This window comes from Camelus ferus, chromosome 4 (assembly GCF_009834535.1).
Source record: "Camelus ferus isolate YT-003-E chromosome 4, BCGSAC_Cfer_1.0, whole genome shotgun sequence".
In the NCBI taxonomy this organism is placed as follows: domain Eukaryota; kingdom Metazoa; phylum Chordata; class Mammalia; order Artiodactyla; family Camelidae; genus Camelus; species Camelus ferus.
Genome location: NC_045699.1, coordinates 19,961,478 through 19,978,347, shown reverse-complemented (window position 1 = coordinate 19,978,347; position 16,870 = coordinate 19,961,478). Strand labels below are relative to the sequence as shown.

General features: G+C 40.9%; 1 protein-coding gene across 2 annotated transcripts in view; it reads left to right on the top strand.

Annotated features, from left to right (window-relative positions):
- Positions 1–4,098: 4,098 nt before the first annotated feature.
- ADAMTSL1 (ADAMTS like 1) overlaps positions 4,099–16,870 on the top strand; it is an 825,910-nt gene continuing 813,138 nt past the window's right edge. For both annotated transcript variants that reach the window (XM_032477631.1, XM_032477630.1), the window contains exon 1: positions 4,099–4,349. In XM_032477631.1, the coding sequence (XP_032333522.1) occupies positions 4,263–4,349 (87 nt within the window). In that variant the 5' untranslated portion in view covers positions 4,099–4,262. The remainder of the gene's footprint in view (positions 4,350–16,870) is intronic.

Below are 16,870 nucleotides of genomic sequence, written 5' to 3'. Positions count from 1 at the left end.
ACTCCAACCAGATATGGGAGGGGCTTGTAAGGAGTTATACCAGATAGAGGGAATTGGGAGGGAAAGGGACAACATCAACAAAAGGCAGATGTGTTCGTAGGAGGAGCATGCCAGTGTCTGAGGAACAGCCAAGAAGGAAAGAACAATCAGCCATGCCATATGGTTCTGCAAGGACAAGTAGGAAGCAGGACCCACCAGTGTTCATTGGATATGGCAGCACGGAGGTAACAGGTGATTGAAAAGGTTCTATTTCTGTAGCGTGATGGTGGCTGAATTCTAACTGTAATGGGTTGAGGATTACGTAGAAAGGCAGAAGGCAATAGAGAGTATAAATAAAACCTTCAAGAAATATGGTTATGAAGGAAAGATGTGAAGAGTTATTAATTCCTGAAGGAGAGTTATTAATTCCTTTGTAGACTTATACATGATAGAGGCTGGAGCATGTTTGAATATTGAAAGATAGGACAGAGTTTACAGGGGGTTGTTGACTATACAACAGAAAGAAGGGACAATTTGTAGTAAGTTTCCTTATAGCTGAAGGGAAGGGAAGGTTAGACCTAGAGCCCCATGGAGGTGCTGCCCTTAGAGAGAAAACAGAAGGAGAGAATAGTTGTGTATATAAGCAGATTTGGTGGGAAAAGGTAAACGTAGAAGTTGTTCCCATTCTGCTGATTTGGTTTTCTCTGTAAAGATGGAATTCTATATGCCCTGTTGAAAGGCAAAGAGGTGAAAGAGTAGCTGGAGGTTTGGAGAAAGTTTGAAATAGTCATTGTAGGGGTTGAAATGGTAGTGGGAGTGAATGGACCAGGAGGATTGATGGGCAGTGTTGAGAGTCCATTTGAAGATGATAACCCTCATCTCTTCCATTCTGTGGCTTTCCCCTGCTTTGCTTGGCTCATATAGGGCAGGCACTGAGAAAGCAGATAACTGAGTTTGTTTTGAGTTGAAGTGTGAATAAAAGTCCAAGAAGCCAGGGTGTGTGGGGTATTGAAAGAATGTTATTGAAATGATGGGCCCTGGAAAAAAGATGCTGTATAAAAAGGGATAGGAAGAGAAGAGAGGACTGAAGAAAGGATTGGGACATAGTCAATGGAGTAGAAGTGCCCTGAGATCAATAAGGAGACCCAGAGTTAGACTTCAAATCAAATAGTCTAATGTTCTAATGGGGTGATTCTTTAAAAGGTCAGACTCATGATGTCAAAACATCTCCTGCTGCAAGCCTCAAATGAAAGGGCTTATGGTCCAGAGCAAGAGGTCTGGAAAGACTGGAACTAGGGTGAGATAAAGAACTATCGGTGGTGGCTGAGGTCTTCTGATACTCCATGTGTATTCTAGCACCTGAAGAATTCGACATTTTTAGTCCTTGTGTTACAGTGAGGTCATTAAGCTGTTAAGTAAAGACATCTGTTTTAAAGCATCCTCCCTAAATTTTATGCAGTGTCAAGGAAACTTGATCTTCAGTGGATAATGAGAATACTTTCTTCCATTTCATTTGGTTATTCCTTGAACTGTCAATGATGTATATTGATTGGAAGGTAATTGAAGAACCTATAGATTTTTAAGCAGACTATGAACAATCAACAAAATCAGACTATCTGCTAACATTTGAGTCTGGTGTCAAGAATCTGGACTTGAACCTCTGGTATGGAAATGCTCTAATGGGGCACAATCTTCTCATAATATATAGAACAAATAATGCTTTCCTTCTCCTCTCTGGTTTTCTGAACACATGTTGTTCTCCAGGAGGTGAAATGCATCTCCAGGAAGCCTTCATCACCTCATGGCTGGTTTACAGCAGCATCTTCTTAGCTGGTCTCCCTCCTTTTGGACTTTCTACTGCCTTTTTACCGTATATTTAACTGCCCCATTATTTAACTTCCTGTTTCCTTTACCTCCTTGTATCAAGGAATAGAGTCTCACTCTTTTCTTTCCACTCTGAGGTAGGAATAAATTTATCTGCTTCTTAAGTGATTTATCCAATGCCCCCCACTTAATTTTCTTGGGCTTTAGTTTCTTCACCCATTTAAAAATAAAAATATGGCTATTGAACTAGATGGCCAAGCTCTGGGGTTTGGGGTACATAGCTGGACTAGAATTCCCTTCTAATCCTGAAATTCTGTTGCTGTATTTCCATCCAGGGCCTGCTTCCAATCCTGTTAGTATAGCCATTGAGCTTCAGAATTCTCCTATGTCAAACTTGGGATAATCTGCACCCATCTTGATGGCTGTTTGAAAGCTTAATTCAGTTACTGTTGCCTAGCTCTGCCACCTTGCATGCCAGTGTGGATTCTCTTCTTTATTCCAGCCTGGTACTTTAGGTTACCTGGTATTTTAGGACCACCACCTCACCAAGCACAGCCTTGCCTTTTGCTGTTCAACTTTGTGACTCAAATATGCCAGCAAGGCCAACCATTTGCAGTCCTCCATAGGAACACTTTCCTATTTCCAGCCTCTGTGGTTTGTGTTCTTATATTTTTGTGCTTGGTTTTGTTTGCTTTTTACTATCTTCTCCTCCCCTGTTCACCAGTTCAAGGTGAAAACCTTGCCCCAAATCCCTTTTTCAGAAAAGATCTGTAAAGATTTTGGCCATCCAGCTTTGACTTTCTGGGGTTTTAAGCTCAAAGGGAGTTTTTTTTTTTTTTTTCTCTCTACTTCTGATTTTTTTCTTTTATATCTTGGGAACTCAAATATACACATAATGAGTAAATAGATGAATGCTATGAAGCAGCTCGTTTACCATATACAAGAACAAAATCTCCATATTCTGGACACAGATGCTAATGCTGGCACTTATAATGTTCATTTCCTATAGGCATTTGTGCCCTGACCGTTCCTCTCCTTGTCAGTGGTTTGTGTCTGGTCTGTTTACGCAATTAAAATGGGCCAGATCCCAGTCTGTCTAGGTCACTGACCGGCTACAATGTTTAAGCACAGAGCTTGGCTTTTGGAATATGTGGATTGAATGAATAGTTGCTAGGGAGTATGGCCGCATCCTCATTTTATGCTGGGCTCATCCCAATGGGTGCACGTGGGAACTTCACAAAAGTTATTTCACCAGCACTGGGCTGAATCCTCTTATCATACGGAGTTTACTGAAGTGGGGCCAGTTCTCCGCCTCTCCTAACTTCACTGCCAATGTTCGAGAGGGGTGGAGTGGCCTGGAAGATGGTTGGAGAAGGGTGGGGAATTTGCTTTCTTACAACGATGCTTTGGGAGACTGGCTCTGGAGCTCCAGGTTTTCAGGAAGAGATGCGCCAGTGGAAAAGAGCTTCAAAAGGGCACGAGGTATGTTATCTGTTACAAGAAAGCCTGGAAGTCTCAAGTCTAACTAAGAACCCGGCCCACACTGAAGAAGGGGACGCACTGGCTTGCCCCCAGAAATCCAGTGGCACAAGAATATAACAAGCAAAGTCATTCTCACTCAACCCCTATTGTGGACCCCTTACACGTGTCCCTACTTAGCTGTGATGACTCCCCAGACCCAGGTGGCAAAACAAATTAACTCCACGGGAGAATCTCTCTGCGCACGCCCAGAGTTTGTTTCCCTACGGACAAACACACCAAACCATCGTGTGGGATCGTGAGTTCCTTAATCATCGCTCCTCTGCATACGCACAAACTCTTCTCTACTCCCTGGAGGGTCTTCCGTGGTTCCCAAGGTGGCTGCAGCGCGCCCGGCTCCAGGTAAAGCGCGCAGGGAATGGCCCTGGGGACTCGTTCCGGGGAAGGCGCCAGCATCTGGGGTGAGCCTTCCCTTCTCAACCCGCGCTCTCCTAGGGCAGGCAGGGTGGCATTCCAAACGCAAGCAAGGTGTGCAACGCAAAATGCTCCCTTTAAAAAGAATTAAATAGAAAGCCAGCTCCTAGTCCCGCTCTGGTTTCCTAAAACGCGCACCGCCGTCGCTGCCCCGGCGGCTGGGTGTCTGCGCTCCCCGCCTTCACTGGGCTGACACAGGAGGGGAGGAGCAGGAGCTGGAGGGGGTGCTGGGGGTGGGGGAGCGCGAACCATCCCGAGCCAAGACAAGCAGCACATTCACAAATAACGCCCCCACCCCCAGCGCACGCGCTTCCCATTCAAAGCCGCCCGGCTCCGCGGCCGCAGGGCGGCTCTGAGGACGCGCGGCGGCCCCAGCGCAGCCCTGCCCCGCAGGCGCACATCCCGAGTCCGTCCGCCGCCGAGCCCCGCAGCCCGCGCGGGAGGCGGCTACCGCTCGCAGGGAGGGGGTCTCGTCCGGGACTCCCCTCCTTCCCCGCCGGGGGCCCATGGCCCGGCTGACTGCGTCCTGGCGCTCGGGGCTCCTGGCCCGCATCCTCGGCGGCACCTGGTGCCTGCTATGTGTCGCCGGACAGGTAGGGCAGTTCTGAGTGTTTCGGGTCCTTCCCCCTCCTGGGACTTTCTTCTAAGTTGTGCTACAGCGGGAAGTGCTATAGCTTGGGGCGCGCTCTCTCCGATCAGGGTCTGTCTTAGGGTTGCACCGCCACCCGCCACAAGAGCTGGGACAGGTGGCGCGGGGTTGGGGCTAAGACAGCCCCTCGCGGCGAGACCCTAGCTGGCGGGATCAGACCCTACGCTGAGCCTCTCTGCCCAGCCTCCTGAGGCCGCATCCCGGCTTCCCGCCCACGCCGGGGTCCTGCCTCCAGCTGGGCAGAGTCGGGGAGAGGAGGTGGCGCCTGAGCCGGGGTGCGGCCTTCTCCCAGGGAGCCGGCGACCCTGCATCCCTTCCGGGCGGTCCTTCGAGGAGCCTCCTCTGTCCTTCCTGGCGTTGGCTTGGGCGGCTCCGGGAAGGCTTGGGCCTTGCCAGGGAACTTCTGATAGTGTCACTCTAGGGCCACCCGCGTCCGAGAGTCGGGGGCGAGGCGCTGTAAGGTGTGCAGACGCCGGACCAGGTGGGCTCCAGGATGCTCTGTAGCGGAGAAGTGGCTCCCCCGCGGGTGCACTAGGACTCCTCTTCACCACGCCCCCTCCGAATGCTCCCAGAATTTTCTCCTGAACCAGATAGAGTGTAGGAATTGGGGAGCTCTCCTGAGTGGGTGGCTCAGGCCCCGAGGTAGAGCAGAAGGGCCCTGGAAGGATGTCTAATTCACAGGCTGCTTGGCTAGGGGCTAGAAGCTAGGGTTTATTACTCAAAGACCCTGGAGGGAAACCCTGCTTAGGGAACAGGGTTGGGTAGGGGGTCAAACTCGTGATGCATGTGGTGTCTTCGGTTTTCACACTTTCCAGCGTAATTTAACATTTGATTAAAGCTCACGAGTTAGGCAGTTTGTACATAATGTAGCCTACATAGATTTGCTTTTCACAGGATTACTTGGGTAATTCTGGGAAGATGCCCAAATACTCTTGGCCAGAATTATCGCCAGATAGCCTCCCTTTCCTCTGTTTTGCTCATGGAGACTTGTCCAAATCGGGGGATTTCCTTCCCTCACTTAAAGTTTTGAAACTTGTTTTCAGATCTCTATTTTAATGGTCATTTTGATTGCAATGGTGTGCTTTCAGAGGCTGAGTGAGGACCAAGAATGAAGGCTGAAAAGGGCCCAGAGCCCGCTGGAACCTGACAGGCAGGGACTACCTTAATAGGTGATGGATCTTTTCAACAGGGAACACCTGCTTAATTTGGAGTCTGAAAAACCCTTGCAAAAGCTTTACTTAATTATCAGCCAGTTTTATTCCCAGTATGCTTTGCTCCAGCAGCAGGACTTCTTAGAGGTGGCTGTACATTAGCATTGCTTATGGGGGCTCTTGAAACTGCTTGGGCTGAGCCCCCAACCCCAGCTGGATTGCATCACAATCCTTGGGGGCATGGTGATGAGGTCGTGGCATCGGGACTTGTAAAGCTCCTGGCGAATTATATTGTGCAGGTGGGTTGAAAACCACTGTGTAAAAATGACCTGCTTTACATTGACCTGTAAGAACTATAGAATTGAGAGCCCAACTGGAAACTCAAAAAAGGATGGTAAAGAGAGACTAAGAGACATGCTAGGGAGAGAGTCAATGTGGAGCTTCAAGTGCTGGCTCTGTCCCTAACTAGCTGTGTCATTTTGGTCGAGGCCCTTAACCTTGCATTTCCTCATCAGTAGTGAGCATGTTGGCCTGTGTTCTTGAAGGTACTGCCAGCTCCAACAGCAGGCAGGTCAGCGTCTACCCCAAGTCAAGACAGAGCGCCTTGTGTCTTATTTTAAAACAATCCTAGGGGTAGAAAGTCTGCCTTACCCTGAGATTTCAGTAAATTATCTGGTAATATTTGAATTCAGCAAAGATTCTAAAGATGCAAAGATGCATAATGTAGTTTCGTACACTTGAGCGGTTTTTTTTTTTTTTAATACTTTAATACTCTGCCTTTTTGTTTGTTTGTTTAAACACTGCTTGTTTAGACCTACTTCAAATCATTCAGTGCCTTCTTGACGTTCAGGACAAACTGATTTCCCCAGTATTTCACACCTGTTCTTCCTTGCATCTCTTCTCACCCAACTTCCTTCTGGATGAAGATGATGAAAGGAGATGTGAGCCTTGTGTGTGTGTTGAAAGTGGTTTATTGTTTAATTCCAAATGACTTTTTCTTGTTGTAATGGGCAGGGCTAGTCTCCACATGTGAGAAGCCTGACTAAACTTGTCAGGTAAGGGAGAAGAGAGAGTTGAAAGTGGTAGATGGGGTCCGTATCCTGGTGGAATGCAATACACTTTAGAGATAACTTAGTCAGGTGATGGTTGGAAGCAGCTGATCTTGCAACATAATTTAACACTTTTTTTTTTTAAAAACCACATGGGTGGGTGTTATACCTAATAAGTGAATTAAACAGACCAAAAACTTGAGGATACTTAATATCAGATCAAGAAGAAATCAAACCCCTAGCCAGTGACAAAGGATTTGAGCTTATTTGAAATGTATACACTGTTTAAAATCTTCTAAAAATCTGAGCACACAGTGCTGAAGATATGGGGACGAGTTATCAGACCTCTTGTATATGTTGTGTCCATAGTTAAAGGTGGTTTTGTGTTCAAGAGCTTCTCACTCCCTAAGCTGAATTACACCTGAGCTATATTCTCCAAAGAACAATTTTAATGCAAATGAAAATTACTTGGAAACCTCAGCATTTCTCTTTTCTTCTCACTGAATTTCTACCCTCAGGGGTTATTTCCCTTTCCTTCTGTCCTGATAGAATTACCCTCCTAACTTGTAAGACTTTTTTTCTCCCTGTGCAACTGGAAGGCAGCTCACTCTTTACGTTCTTATGAAACTGATTATTTTACTGATAACAATTTCATTTCATCAACTGAACTCAAATTTATCCTATTGCCCAAATTGCTCCCAGGTAAGGAAGTACATAATTAACTGTTTTAACCACTAGGGGTTACCAGCTACTTAATGATTTCTACAACCCATCTGCAGCAATCCACTGGAAAAATAACCAAGTTTGCTGGAGACGGTTTGTGGCTAGGTCAGCACAAATCCATGACTATTGTTAAAAATGTTGCTTAGCAGCAATTCATGTTCTTTTGGTGGTACATCAGTGACAGTTTATTCAAATACTAAGAGTGAATATTTTCATTTACTATGGCATTCTAAATTGTATCCTTGTTAGGAATTCAGTAATGAGATAAAAAACAGGATACCTGGAAAGAATTTGTGCCTTTGTGGGTACCTGATTTTTAACTAAAGACCTTAAAGGAAAGATTTTCTTGTCTCTTTTGTTATTCTCTGGTATGTTTTGCTCTTATTATTTCTTTTCATTTCTGCTTTGATAATAATTCTGCATGGTTAAAAAAGTACTAGTAAGGACTTATAAATAAATATAAGCCTACTCTTTCTCCTAACATTAGATCCTATGGCCCAAAGGCAATCTGTTTGTTTTGTATTATATTAAGATATAATTGACATACAGTAAATTGCACATATTTAAACTCTACAGTTTGCTAAGTTGTGACGTATATATACACCCATGACACCATTAAAGTTTCCTCATTACCCTCTTTGTCCCTTCCTGCCACCCTTTCTCACACCCTGAATCAGCACACAGTTACCTACTTTCTGTCACTATAGAAATGTTTGCATTTTCTTGAATTTTATGTACATAGAATCATAGAGTAGGTACCCCTCCTTGCCCCCTCCTTTTTTGTTCTGGCTTTTATTTTTCACTCAGGATAATTATTTTGAGATTATCAATACTGTAGCATGTTTCAATAATTTGTTTCTTTTTATTCCCAAGTAGTATTATATTGTATGGATATACCACAAATTGTTGTCCATCAACATTCACCTATTGATGGACAGTGTGGTTCCAGCTTTTGGCTATTATAAAGAAAGCTGCTATGAAGACTTGTGTGTAAGTCTTTGTATGGTCATGTAGTTTCATTTGCTTCAGGAGCAGAATGGCTGAATCATTGGTAGGTATATGTTTAACTTTTTAAGAAACCGTCAGTTTTTCAGAAGGTTGTACCATTTTACATTCTTACTAGCAATTTATGAGAGTTCCAGTTCCTCTGCATCCTTGCCAACACCTGATAAGGTCAGTCTTTTATTTTAGCCATGCAAATCAGTATAGTAGCAGTTTGTTCTGAGTTTTAATGTGGAGTTCCATAATGATTAACAATACAGAGCATTTTTCATGGATTTATTTAGAGTATGAGTGTGTGTATATATATTTACCTTCTTTGGCAAAATATCTATTCATATATTTTGCCCATTTCTTATTGAGTTGTTTCCTTATTAAGTTATGAGAATTCTTTATGTATTCTGGCTATAAGTCCTTTATCACATTACCATTTGCAAGTATTTTCTCCCAGCCTGTGGCTTGTCTTTTTGTTTTCTTGACAGTGTCTTTTGATGGGCAGAAGTTTTTAATTTTGATGTAATTGAACTTACTGTTTATTGGTAGAATGCGTTTTTGCTCATGTTCTTCAGAAATATTTACCTAACTCAAGATCTCAGGGGGTTTTTTTCCCCTAGAAGTTTTATTATGCATTATATTTATTGTCTATGTTTTATTTTGAGTTAATTTTGTATGTGATGCAAGATATGGGTGAAAGTTCATTTTTTGCCCATGAATTTTCAATAATAAGATTTTTTGAAAGGACTTTTTCCACTGAATTGCCTTTGAACCTTTGCGGAAAATTAGTTGTCTATATATGTGGGTGTTTTTGGATCCTCTATTTCAGTGAACTGCATGCCAGTTGTTAGGCTGGTACTACGTGGTCTTGAGTACTGTAGCTTTACCCTAAGTTTTGAACTCAGGAAGTGTGATTCCTCCAGCTTTGTCCTTCATTTTCAAGAATGCTGATTTGACTACCCTATATAAATTTTTAAATGAGTTTGCTAACCTTTTCTTTAAATGTAAACAGGGATTGATTGGGGGTGTTTTAATCTATAGATCTATTTTGATAGAAGTAGCCTCTTAACAGTATTGAGTTTCATGATCCCTGAACATGATATACCTCTCTGTTTAGGTTTTCTTTAATTTCTCTAAGCAATATTTGGTAGTTTTTAGTGTATAGGTCTTGTATTAAGTATTTCATGTTTATGATACTGTTTTAAATGGCACTGTTTTAAAATTTGTTTCTGATTTTTCCTTGTTAGTATATAAAAACACATTTGATTTTTGTTTATTTTTCTTATTTTCTGCAACCTCACTTAGTAGTTGTAGTATTTTGGTATATTCCATCAGACTTTCTACACATATGATCATGTTACATACAAATAAAGACAGTTCTTTTCTACCAATCTGGATGCCTTTTATTTCTTTTTTTGTTTCATAACATTGGCTAGAACCTCCAGTACACAGTTGAAAGGAAGTGAAATGAACAGATAACCTTGCCTGTTCCTGATCTGAGGGAACAATAATTTAATGTTTCACCATTAAGTGAAGGTTTTTCGTAAATTCCCTTTATCAGCTTGAGAAAGGTTTTTTTTTTTTTTTTTTTTTTTGTATCAGAAATGGATCCTGGATTTTTGTCAAAAGCTTTTTTCTGCATCTGACTATTTTTCCTTTATAGTTTGTCAACATGGTGAATTCATTGCTTGATTTTTGAATGTTAAACTCATCTTGCATTCTTGGGATAAACTCAATTTGCTGATAATATATTATCCTTTTTCTGTATTGATGGATTTGATTTACTAAATTTTGATTAGAATTTTTGCCTTTATGTCCATGAAAAATATTGGTCTGTAGTTGTATTTTCTTGCAGGGTCATTGTCTGGTTGTGGTACAAGGTAATGCTGGCTTCACAGAATGAGTGGGAAAATATTCCTTTCTTTTCAATTTTCTAGAAGAAATTGTGTATGATTTTTTCCTTAATTGTTGGGTAGGATTCACCAGAGAATTCATCTGGACCTGGAGTTTGCTTAGTGGGAAGGTTTTTAACTACAAATTTAAATTCTTGAATAGATATAAGGCTATTCAGTTTATTTGTTCCATCTTGAGTTAGCTTTGGTAGTATGTGTCTTTCATAAATTTGTCTATTTCATTTAAGTTGTTGCATTTATTGGCATAAAGTAGTTTATGATGCTCCCTTTTTATCTTTTTAATATTATTAGAACATGTAGTTACGTTACCTCTGTCATTCCTGATACTGGTTATTATTTATCCTTTTTCCTTACTGATCTGCTTAGTGGCTTAGCAATTTTACAGATCTTCTCAAAGAACCAGGTTTTGATTTCCTGGATTTTCTCTATTGTTTTGTTTTCTATTTCAATAATTTCTTCTCTCATCTTTATTATTTTCCTCCTTCTACTATTTTGTGTCTCATTAGTTCTTATTTTTCAAGTTTCTTAAGGTGGATGCTGAGGTCACTGATAAAAGACCTTTAATGTTTTCAAACATAGGTGTTTAGTGATAAAAATTTTTATTCAATGCTGTTTTAGTGGCATATCATAAATGTGTTTTAATTTTTCTTCATTTCAAAATACTTTATTTCCCTTTGATTTCCTCTTTGACTCATGGGTATTTTGAAATGAGTTGTTTAGTTTCTAAATATTTGGAGATTTTGCAGGTATCTTTGGGTTATTTACTTTCAATTCCAGTGTGTTCAGAGAACACACTTTATATAACTTGAATCTTTTTAAGTTAATTGACATTTGTTTTATGGCTCAGAATATGGTCTGTCTTGGTAAATGTTATATGGGATCTGAAAAAAATTAAACTTCCTAGAAATCTGTTCCTTCTAAATTTTCTTGATTGGTCTAGCTGTTGTTGGGTGGAATAGCATATAAATGTCAATTAGGTCAATTTAGTTGAAAGTATTGTTAAAATATTCTGTCTTTACTGCTATACTTACTGTCTCAATTGTTGAGAAAGATATATTACAGTCTGCATCTACCATTGTGGGTTTATCTATTTCTCCTGGCCGTTCTACCAGTTTTTGCTTTATTTTGAAGCTCTGTTATGGGTGGATAAGCATTTAAAATTATGTCTTTTGGGTGAACTGATCCCTTTAAAAATATTAAATGACCTTATCTATCCCTGTTAATAGTCTGTGCTCTAAAATCAACTTTGCCTTTGGTTATATTAATATTAGATAATCATTTTTAATTCTTTGTGATTTTTTTATATGATGGTGGTAACTTTGTAGTTATGATAGTATACCTTTAATGTGACTTATTATAGTCTATTAAATTTTCATTATGGTATGATTTCCTAATTCTCTTTCTCATCCTTATTATTCTTTTATATTTTATCACATTTTAAAGACCCAGTGTTAAGTATGAATACATTGTAATGTCTACAGTGTGCCAAGTAGCGTATTATTATTCTATTTTTCTGTTGTATTTCCTTTTAAAAATAGCTTTATTGAGATATAATGCACATATCATACAGTTCACCCATTTAAAGTATATAATTCAGTGGTTTTTATTATATTCACTGATATGTGCACCATCACCACAGTCTGTTTTAGCAATTTTTGTCACCTCAAAAAGAAACTTTGTACCTTTTAGCTTACCACTACTCTCCAGCAAACCCAAGCCCAAGCAACCGTAATTTACTTTCTTCCTCTGTGGAATTCCCTACTCTAGATTTTAATAAGAATGAAGTTATATACTGGAGTCATATAATATGTGAATTTGGGGGACTGGCTTCTTTCACTTAGCACATTTTCCGGGTTCACCCACATTGTAGCATAAATCAGTACTATATTCCTTTTATGGCTGAATAATGTTCCATTATATGGATATACCACATTTAGTTTATCCATTTGTCTGTGGTTGGACATTTGGGTTGTTTCTAACTTTTGGCTGTTATGAATAATGCTGCTGTAAGCATTCATGTGTAAGTTTTTATGTGGACATAAGTTTCATTTCTCTTGGAAACATGTTTTAGGATCTGTAGGCTATACTGTCTTCTGCCACAACTACTCAACTCTGCTACTATCACAGGAAAGTAGTGATAGACTATGTAAATGAATGAACCTGGTTGTGTTCCAATGACCTAGTTGCAAAAATGGACGGTGGGCCAGATTTGAACCATGGGCCATAATTTGCCAACCTCCAGACCAAAGTTTCATGATGCTGTGCCTTGGTGTGAATTATTTACATTCGTTGTGCTCAGTTCTTAATGGACCTTCAATAGATCTGTTCTTCAGTTTGGGAAATATTTATTTTCATGTGTCTTTGATAATTTCCTCTCCAGCATTGTATGTGTTTGATTTCTGTGAAACTCCTTTGAGTCAGTTATTAAGCCTCCTGGGTGGACTATATATCTCTTAAAGTCTTTTCTCTTGTCTTTATCATGATCTTTTTGTTATACTTTCTGAAAGATTTTCTCAATTTCATTTTTCAACAGGGTCTTCTTTTGGTAGGTTTCCAACCACTATTCCTAGTTGTAACCAAAACATTGTGCCCCCTCTTTTGCAGCACCAGCTGCCTGCATGTCTGAAGCTTTTCTGAGGTTTTACAGGCCAAATGGTCTTGCTTCTCATCGTTATATCCTGTTGCAGGCGCAATTCTGTTTCATCAGTTACAATTCCTCCACCAGCTTTCCGTATTCCAAAATTTTATTGGCGTCTTTTGTCCGCTGTTGTCTCCTTTCCAGTTCTCTTGTCATTTTCGTTTATTTACTGTTATTGTAGCGGACATTTGGGAGAGAATGGAGAAAATATGGTGCTCAACCTGCCATGTTTTACTGGAAGTTAGCACTATTTATTCTCTTTCATTATTTCTATTTTCCTGTCTTGATCCATTTCCAAATCCCATTAAAGCTCATTCTGGTTATTATGCACACTTTTCAGAAACTCAGACTTTTGTTTCCCAGTGCAAGTGAAACTTTGGTCAGTATTACAAAAAAGACACTAAATTTGAGGTCCAAAAACCCAGGTTCTAGTTCTGGATTTACTGATCCTCTCTGCAAATAGAGAAGCAGCCTTTTTAGGGAAGGGAATCTGTGCTACTGACTGCCTGCTAGTTGCCAAACATGATAACAGGTACTCTCTCCTCCCCTGTTTTATGTTTTAGGTTTCAGTCTTTCAGTTACTGTTTATTTCCCATTCCCTGCTTAAATAAATACAGTCTAACCTATTTGCTCACACATATAGTACAGAAATATTATATCGTTTTACAAATTTTGATGTTCATATTTGAAAACAGTTTTATGAGAGAACATGGAGTTAACATGATGTAAAGATCTGGCTGTATAATATGATATTATATGCGGTATTAAAATTTATTCTCTAAGGTGTGATTGAGGTTCAGGCTTTTTTTTTTGTGGTGAAGAATGGAGATGAGGTGAAATGAATGGGGAAGTAGTTTTGAATGGTTAGCACGTAATACCATATCAGTTTTAATATTTTATTTTGCACCGGGATGATCTCTAAGTAGAGAATTACTCATTTTTTGAGGGGGATGAAGTGGGTGGTGTAGGAGCTACATATTTCTTTTCAGCTGTGCTCATGGCTGTAGGATTATAAAGCCAGAAAGCGCCTCAGAGATTCTTCAGTCTTTTGGTTCACAAACCTTATTGTGCATAAGTCAGTTTGATCTTACTGCACAAGGTCACCAAAGACTAGAGCTGTGCAGGTAGAAACTGAGAAGCTTTGAAATGCAGATTCCTGGGTCTCACACTCAGAGATTCTGATTCCATAGGAAAAGGATGGGTGCTAGGAATCTGCCTGTGTTATAGACCACCCCCCCCAACCCCTCACCACGTACTCACAGAGGATTCAGACACGGTTGGAGCAAAGACCACATTTTGGGAAACACTGGCCCTATCTGTCTTATTTACAGATGTGAGAGATAAGGTCCTAGGAAGTTGAGTGACATGTCCCAGTTTGTTAGTGGGAGAGGTGGGAGTGAGCCATACATCTCAGAATTCAGATCAGTGATTTTTCCCACTGAAGCATGCACTATTATTTGAGTGTCTAGTTACATCATGAACTAAAGATATGAACCATCAGCTTAAAGTGTCTTTATTTGTGGTAGTCTCCATTTTTTTATAAATGGTTTTCAGATGTTTGGGAACAGCTTCAGCTCCCAGTCACTCTGCCTGCAGCAGAGGAGGCGAAGAGAAAGCCCTCTGTCCTTACCCTCCTCACCTAACCTGCTGGAAACTGCCTTCTGTGTATTTTCTCTGCGAGTCATCATGCCCCTGGAAGATTAACAGATACTTATTTAGAAAACTGTCCAAAGCATCCAGGAACTTGACACTTGTTGAAAGGGGGAGGACGTGCTTCCGAACACCTTCTCTGCCTGAGTGTGATGTAGCAACGGTTGCTACGTTCTTGGAGGGAAGGAAGGAAATGTTTCATGTGCCTGTTGTTTAGGATGTCCTCCCATCTCTACCCAAAGCCAGCCAAACAAAACACACGCATGCTCTCTGCTGAGTCATGCACGGTCTGCAATGTAGTCCTGCATGTGGAAAGGAGAGTTTTCTTGACTGCTAACATCTTCCACATTTTGTGAAGAAGAATCTTTGTGAATTTTCTTTTAGAAATAAATGTCAGAGAAATAAAGGATTTTTAGAGTTAAAGAGTATCTATTGATTAAGGTGATATTCAAATTCTCTCTTCTCTCTCTCTCTCTTTTTAAACTCCTTATTAGTCAGGATGGGTTAGATTATGCTGTGGTTACAACCCCCCCCTCCCCAAATCATGGTGGCTTAACACAACCAAAGTGTACTTCCCATCAGGCCACGCATCCCGTGTGGGTTGTCAGTGGGGCTCAGCCCACTGTGTGCACTCAGGAATCCATGCTAATTGCAGCTCCATTTCAACCCTCCTGCTTTCACAGCTGCCAGGGCAGGGAGAGGGGAACGCTGCTCTGCCTTGCTTCTAATGCTAAATGCTTCTACCTGGTGACAGATACTGCTGCTGCTCACATTGTATTGGCCAAATCAAATTCAGGAGTTTTGGAAGTGTAACCCAACGTTATCATGAACCCAGAATGTTCTTTTTCTTGCTTCCATTTCAACCTCATTAGCTTTTACGAATTTTCAGACTTTCTAGATATGACCTAGACTTTAAATTTTCTCGTGGGTGTGTATGTGAACAGGGGTTCTTTGTCATGACTGTGAAACCACGTGAAATTACCTTTGATTTCTCAAGTTAAAAAAAAATTTAAATATACGTATAATTTACCATCTTAATAGTTTTTATTTTATTTTCAAATTGTAATTGATTTTTGGGGGGAGGGTGGCAATTAGGTATGTATGTATGTATTAATGGAGATACTGAGGATTGAACCCAGGACCTTGTGCATGGTAAGCATGCACTCTACCACTGAGTATGTATATCCTCCCACCTTTAATCATTTTTAAATGTACTGTTCAATAGTATTGAGTATGTTGACATTGTTCTGTAACCCATCTCCAGAACTCTTTCATCCTGCAAAACTGAAACTCTCTGACTATTAAATAACTCCCTGTGGTCCCCCACCCACTCCGGGCAGTAACCATTTCTGTCTCTATGAATCTGACTACTCTAGGTTCCTCGTAGAGGTGGGATCGTACAGTATTTGTATTTTTGTAATTGTTTTATTTCTCTTAACATAATGTCCACAAAGTTCGTTCAGGTTGTACCTTGTGTCAGAATTTCCTTCCTTTTTAAGGCCGAATAGTCTCCCATTGTATGTATTTACCATGTTTTGTTTATTTATACAAATGTTGATAGACTTTTGGGTGGCTTCCACCTTTTGGCCGTTGTGAACAATGCTGCTGTGAACATGGGTATTGCATTTTGTTCTATGTGTGCCGCTTTTTCTGTATAAAAGGGAGGCAGCCCCTTCAGATCTCTACTATTTGAGAGGGACAGGAAATAGTTATTTAAATATTGAACTAGTAGGCTCACCTTGGGAATCGTCTGCCAATGGTTCCAACAAAAACTGAGCCAGACTCCACCCGCCTCCTACACATTCAACTGAATCATCAGAGCCAAGGGGTTCTTGTTTAGTCTTGCATGGACCCTGCAAATCTTGACATTTTCCAAGATAGGTGGCAATATATGGCTAGCACATTATTTTTCCTCTATAGATCTAGGGACGTGGCAAAAAGATCTGCTTACATGTGCTGTGGTCCTTTGTAGGGCCTAACACTACTGTACTCTTCAAGTCCTTTCCTCTCCTACTTCCAAGAACCAATTTTTCACCTGATTTGGGGCATTATCCCCCATTGAGCACACATGCTTAGTCTAAGATTGCAAATCCTTACTGGTGCTCAAGGCCTGACATGAGTTATCTCCTCCTGAGGGCTCCTTCTTGCCCCTTTCCTCTCCCACCCTCCCCTTGTTCACTCCTATCCAGCCCCACTGACTTCCTTTCAGTAACTCAGAGGCATCAAGTTTGTTCCTACTTTAGGGTCTTTGCACAAGTTGTTCTCTTTGCTGGAAGGATATTTCTTTTTAATTAGTTGATGCTCATACATCTGTTCTCCTGCTCAAATACATTGCCCTGGAAGAACCT